This window comes from Limulus polyphemus, unplaced genomic scaffold (assembly GCF_000517525.1).
Source record: "Limulus polyphemus unplaced genomic scaffold, Limulus_polyphemus-2.1.2 Scaffold4307, whole genome shotgun sequence".
In the NCBI taxonomy this organism is placed as follows: Eukaryota; Metazoa; Arthropoda; class Merostomata; order Xiphosura; family Limulidae; genus Limulus; species Limulus polyphemus.
This window is the reverse complement of record NW_013669917.1, coordinates 39,045-45,265: the sequence shown is the minus strand read 5'-3', so window position 1 is coordinate 45,265 and position 6,221 is coordinate 39,045. Positions and strand designations below refer to the sequence as shown.

Here is a 6,221-nt window from a genome sequence, read left to right as displayed (position 1 = left end):
TGACCCCATGATTTATTCGGCACAATAAACAAAAGTACGACTGCAATAAAACATAAACTTGAAATAAAAGTATATTCATGAAACAAAATTAAAATGTTTTTATGTACATGTATAAACATGAAATCCTAGTTAAAAATAAAAATACTCATTTATTGTTTAGGTTTACTTACAAATATTATTTTTGGGTCTTGTATATTACCGAAACCATAAGGAGAGTATGTGATTATTAAAAAATTAAAAACAGATAAAATTTGTATTTTATGGACAATACAAATTTTTGGGGATTTCAAAATAATGTACTAAAACATAAAAAGTAATAAGTTCAAATCTGTAACAAATATAAATATCGTAATCATTTCTTATAAATACCATTTCCTTATGTAATTTTCCAAGATATTAAAGATCATAATGCAAAAAAACTAAATTTACCAAAAGTACAGGCTTTATGTTTCTTAAACTATGTGCAGTTATGAAAGTTTTTATGGAGTTTCAAACAATTTCATCCACTAGTTTTATTGTTGGGATGAAATATAGCAAGACTTGTATTGGCTACTCAGACAGTTAGTAGCCGGTGGTCATCGGGTTAATGAAAGTTCTTATGGAGTTTCAAACAATTTCATCCACTAGTTTTATTGTTGGGATGAAATATAGCAAGACTTGTATTGGCTACTCAGACAGTTAGTAGCCGGTGGTCATCGGGTTAATGAAAGTTCTTATGAAGTTTCAAACAATTTCAGACAGTTAGTAGCCGGTGGTCATCGGGTTAATGTAAGTTCTTATGAAGTTTCAAACAATTTCATCCACTATTTTTATTGTTGGGATGAAATATAGCAAGACTTGTATTGGCTACTAAGAAAGTTAGTAGCCGGTGGTCATCAGGTTAACAACCAAATAATAAATCTTCAAAAGTATTTTAAAGACACCCTTAGGTGGTAAACAAACCACATACAAAATTACAAGTCATAGAACCACAAAACCACAAATTTCTCAATCTCATTGACTGATTGACATTGTTGAACACTTCTAGCTGTGTAGCAAACAGACTTACCATAGTTATAAGTGCACCAAATAGAACAATAGCACAGGGATTACATGCTAGTGCTAGCATGAAGTAGTTAAATTAATTAAATAATTTATCAACACTTGGTATATGCACACAACTCACATTACATCACTCAAATGACACTGCACACTATAGTGTGTGTGCAGTCACATTACAGGACACTCACAATGTGTACGGACACCATTATTTGCATATTCCAAAATATTATGGTGCACACCCACCCACATTGATGATATACATACAGGATATCAACACCAATGAAAGAATGATGCATAAGATCATGTATGAAAAAAAAGTGTTGGAATTGGGTGCACGAAAGATTGAAGATACAAGAAGTTAGGAATGGGCATGGTGTAATAAAACTTCCTCTGTACAAGCTCACAAGGGAGACGTGTCCAACATCCAGTCAATGCCTACTTCATTCTGTACAAGCTCACAAGGGAGACGTGTCCAACATCCAGTCAATGCCTACTTCATTCTGTACAAGCTCACAAGGGAGACGTGTCCAACATCCAGTCAATGCCTACTTCATTCTGTACAATCTCACAAGGAGACGTGTCCAACATCCAGTCAATGCCTACTTCATTTTTCTGTTTTCCTGATGTTATACAACTTAGGGATACGTACCAAATTGTCTATGATTCTTCTACTTTTGTGTAGACAGTAATGAATCCATGATGTCAATACTGCTTTCTCCATACTATATGTTAAAAAAATAAAATGTACTTTTTAAAAATCTTTAAATATGTATGTACTTAGTATTTGTATTCCACAAATACTTAACAGAATACAGATTGGAGTTCCCAATAATTACAAAAACAAATCAGAAATGCAGCTCCTACTACCAACCATGCTTGTTAGATTTCTAACACAGACAACATGAAAACTGAAAGCCACATTACCAAACCAAATCGCTACATCAAAGACATTCTTTTTTTATTAACCAAGACAAAGTATTCTCAACCATATCAGCTAAGGTAAATATATATAACCTTACAACAATGACGTTTTGTGCATACCCAGTTCTGTGTTGTTTGAAACATTTTAATGTTGGCGTCTCTACTAAAGTACAAAAACTCATTCACTTTAGTTCTGAAGACAAATGCTTAAAACAATAACTGATTTCTTCACAGCAATAGATAATTTGTTTTAGGTTCTTTAAGTATATTGCTCTATTTCTACTTGTAGCAAGTGGACAGAAGTTGCTGTTCCCTAACACTTTTCCGAAGTCATTTCCAGAAGCTCCTTTGGCAGGACAGAATGTTAGACTGGAATGTGTTGCTTATGGATAGTGAGTTTTAAATTATGTAGTAGTTCAATGATCAGCATAGTGCATTAAATATTACAGTGTTAGAAGTTGTACTGATGATAAAAAGAAAGGTAATAACAAGCTAACAACATAAATCTCTAAAACTTGATATAAATTTTTTTATGTAGCTTATATAATGTTGAGAGAAAGTTAAGTGTATGAATGTTTCAAACTTTGCTAAATTTGCATCAAAACATTCAGTACATTAGATTTTATCATGTGTATAATATTAGTAATATTGAACTTAACCATGAGTAAAACAAGTGTTTACCAAGGAAACTAGTATTAAAATATTAAAAAATGATTAAAATGAATATTAAATAATTATTTTATGAATTAAACTAGGCGTGTGCAACTTCCTTCAGGGCACGAGCCAGATAGCAATTTTTAAATATACTTGTGGGCCATACAATGTGAAGCAAAAGTAAAATTTAAAAAGACTGCAATTTCCTTAGCAAAATTTCTTGTTATTACCAAGAAAAGGGTACAAATAGAATAGCAGTAGAATATACAGCAAATGAGAGTATTATTCAAATAATAAAAGTCATGAAAAATATTTTAAATCACATACAGTAATAGTAGGTGGATCAGATACATTCATAGTTAATAATCCAATTTTTAATATTATAAAAGTTTTATTTCTTAAATTTATAAGGCAATATTAAAAAAATCCTGAATTTCTCCTAGAATGAGAAATGTGACATTTTTTCTTTAGGCATCCCCTCTTCCTTAATTTATTCACCACCCCTCCAATAAGTATGAAATTTAATGTAATTTACTCAAACAAAGCATAATTTTCCTAGCCTTCAATCTTGTTTAGTTGCAGAGCCATCAAATAGAAAATCAGACCCCTCTTGCCACACCCACCTGTCAAATGAAAATGAGCTCATTATATTTTATTTGTTAAAAGTAATTTAATTCCAGAATTATCAATTGGTAGGCACCCATAATTTTATTTTTTTCCTTGACTGATTACAGAAGAAAAGCGAGTTCGCGGGTGGCTTGCGGGGCATATTCAAAGATATTTCAAGCACTTATTGTGGGCCGTATAAAACCACTTCACAGTCTGGATGTGGCCCATGGGCCATATGTTGCACATGCCTCTACTAAACTTTCTAGTTTTCCTACTTAAAAGTCTTGGTGGCTGTCAATGAACTAGAATGAGAAAACTTTTAAATATTTTTTTAATTGTGTTACTTACACATCACATGTGTCACAGCTTTCTGTGATATGTGTGTCATAAACACTTCATTTTGTCATGAATGATCAACAATTTTTATTTGTGAAAGAAAAATCAGGTTATCAATATGTAGAGAAATTCATAGAGTTTTAAATGTTTTCAGTCCTGTTCCCTTCTATAATTGGACTCGTGATGGGTCATCCAGAAGTCTACCACAGGGTTCTTATATGATAAACTATAATCGTGTTCTTATCATTCCAAACATACGAGTGGAGGATATGGGAAACTATATATGTGTTGCCAGTAGTGGTATTGAATCTATACAAAAAGCTGTCTCTCTTAGTATACAAGGTTCGTATAGAAATAAAAAATGGAATAGTTCTAAGAATGTTTTATTTTTAAAACATGTTATAAAAGCATGATTTTTTGTTCTAGAAATAATGAATATTTTTAATAATAGGTACTAAAACATTCAAGGATTTTTGTTGTTAATACATATAGTAATGTTAGTATTATTCTTTGCTTGCCTATTTACACAAACATTTCTGATTTTAGTATTTGATGGGTTTTGTGTAAAATCAAGGTTACTGGTCAGCCCAATTATCTATTTTTATATCCAGCTTTTGCTAGAATTTAGTTGCTCCGTTTTTATTATTACTGGAATAAACTGGACTCTAATATTTGTAAAGATATTTTAGCATATACAAAATGAAGTAATGAATAATTTTATTGGAGTGTAACAAACCCCATTTTCTAAGAAATTGTAAATTTTGCAGAATAAATAGATCTTTATTATTACTGATAGAGTGATACACATATAATAACCTAATGAGTTACATTTATTGGACATATGTAGTTTTTATCTGTTATACTGCAGCACGTCCTCAGTTTACAATAAATCTGGATGACAAAGTGATGGATACTGGGAGTACCTTAACATGGACTTGTGAAGCTTTTGGAATACCAGATGTTACTTACAGTTGGTGGAAGAATGGGCAGGAACTCCTCGTTGATCAGTTGATGCCCTCTGACATCACCCGATACTATATTTTTGAGAATGTTCTAACAATTGAAAACCTGATTGTAGAAAGAGATGAGGGCATGTATCAGTGTAAAGCCACAAATCAACTAGGTTCCACATACTCCACAGGACAATTACGAATTATTAGTGAGTTACAACTTATTGTGTATTCATAAGTATATTGTTCTCATTCCTCTTCTTCTAAAGTGTATTGGTGAAAATTTGCAAAACATTAAAGATAATTACTTATTTTTGAAATTTGTGATAGTCAACTTTAATAACACTTATGCTGTAATAACATTTCACTGTCATTATGACGTACCTAAATCATATTACATAGAAGAAAATTAATGTTTGAAAAGCATAAGTACCTCCTCAAAAATACTTAGTAACATTGTTTTTAGGAAAATTGTGTGAAAACTGCTGAGATAGATAGCACATCTAATTCTTTAAATTTTTTTTCCTACATCTATGAGTGTAACATAATTACCATTTTGTTCAGAATTGCAATGGAAAATCATTTCAAAATAATAATACTGTTGAGGTTTACTCTTTGTTTATAGTTTAGAGTTGTTATTGTTTTTATATTATTTACATCCTTAAAAAAACTTGGTCTTGTGATATAGATTGTTCGGGTAACTTTATAAACTTAGAAAGACAAACCCCATTACATAGAAAATTAGTATTTGGCTGGTTGTGCTCAATTACTACTACTTAAAGGCTTGATTGAAAGTTAATGTAAAATCTTTTTGAACTTGCAGGCCAAAAAAGCTGAAATATCTTAATTCAAGTCTAGAACTGATAGATGTTTTTTCAGGGCAAAAGATTTTTATTTTTCATTAGATTTCTTAAAGTTAAGTTATATAGCAGTGCAGACTGTAATTTGTTTTGTAGAATGTGAAAATTTTTGTGACCTTAAGAAAGCCAAAAAAATGTTATTAATATGGGTTTTTATGCACTTTTGTGTTTTTCAATATATTAAATCAAGTTTTAAACATTATACTCTTACATTTATGTTTACATTATAAGTATGTTTGCTGGATATGATATGTTTTACTGATACATTATTAACACGTGCTTTACAGCCTTAAGTCCAACTTTTGAAAAGTATCCTCTAGAGCAAGAGATGTATGCAGGAGAAGGAGGAAATGTTACAATTCCTTGTCGTCCTGAAGCTGCTCCTAAACCCAAGTTTACCTGGATGCACAATGGTGTTGTATTAAGTGGTAATGGTCGTATTCAATTACTGGATAATGGATATCTTTATATCAGTTCTGTACAACGTGGAGATGAGGGGCAGTATACTTGTGTTGCAAAAAATCCCCTGGGTTCAGACAAGAGCTCTGGAAACTTGCTTGTTTTACGTGAGTTGAAATGAACTTTTCTTCTAACCCTTAATTTTTCTGAAGTTAAATGTCTAAGATATGTATGTGAAACAAGCTTATTATATATATATATGTATAACTTAGTTGTAGTTGTCTACTTTTAGTTACACAGAATATAACTTAGTTGTAGTTGTCTACTTTTAGTTACACAAGTTAAATGTCTAAGATATGTATGTGAAACAAGCTTATTATATATATGTATAACTTAGTTGTAGTTGTCTACTTTTAGTTACACAAGTTAAATGTCTAAGATATGTATGTGA

At 31.1% G+C, this 6,221-nt stretch overlaps 1 protein-coding gene across 1 annotated transcript in view; it reads left to right on the top strand.

Annotated features, from left to right (window-relative positions):
* Nucleotides 1-6,221, top strand: part of LOC106470938 (contactin-like) — a 66,629-nt gene that overhangs the window by 31,520 nt on the left and 28,888 nt on the right. Inside the window, exons 10-13 of the mRNA XM_013931516.2 lie at nt 2,252-2,354; nt 3,716-3,903; nt 4,430-4,720; nt 5,659-5,937. Coding sequence (XP_013786970.1) covers nt 2,252-2,354; nt 3,716-3,903; nt 4,430-4,720; nt 5,659-5,937 — 861 coding nt within the window. The remainder of the gene's footprint in view (nt 1-2,251; nt 2,355-3,715; nt 3,904-4,429; nt 4,721-5,658; nt 5,938-6,221) is intronic.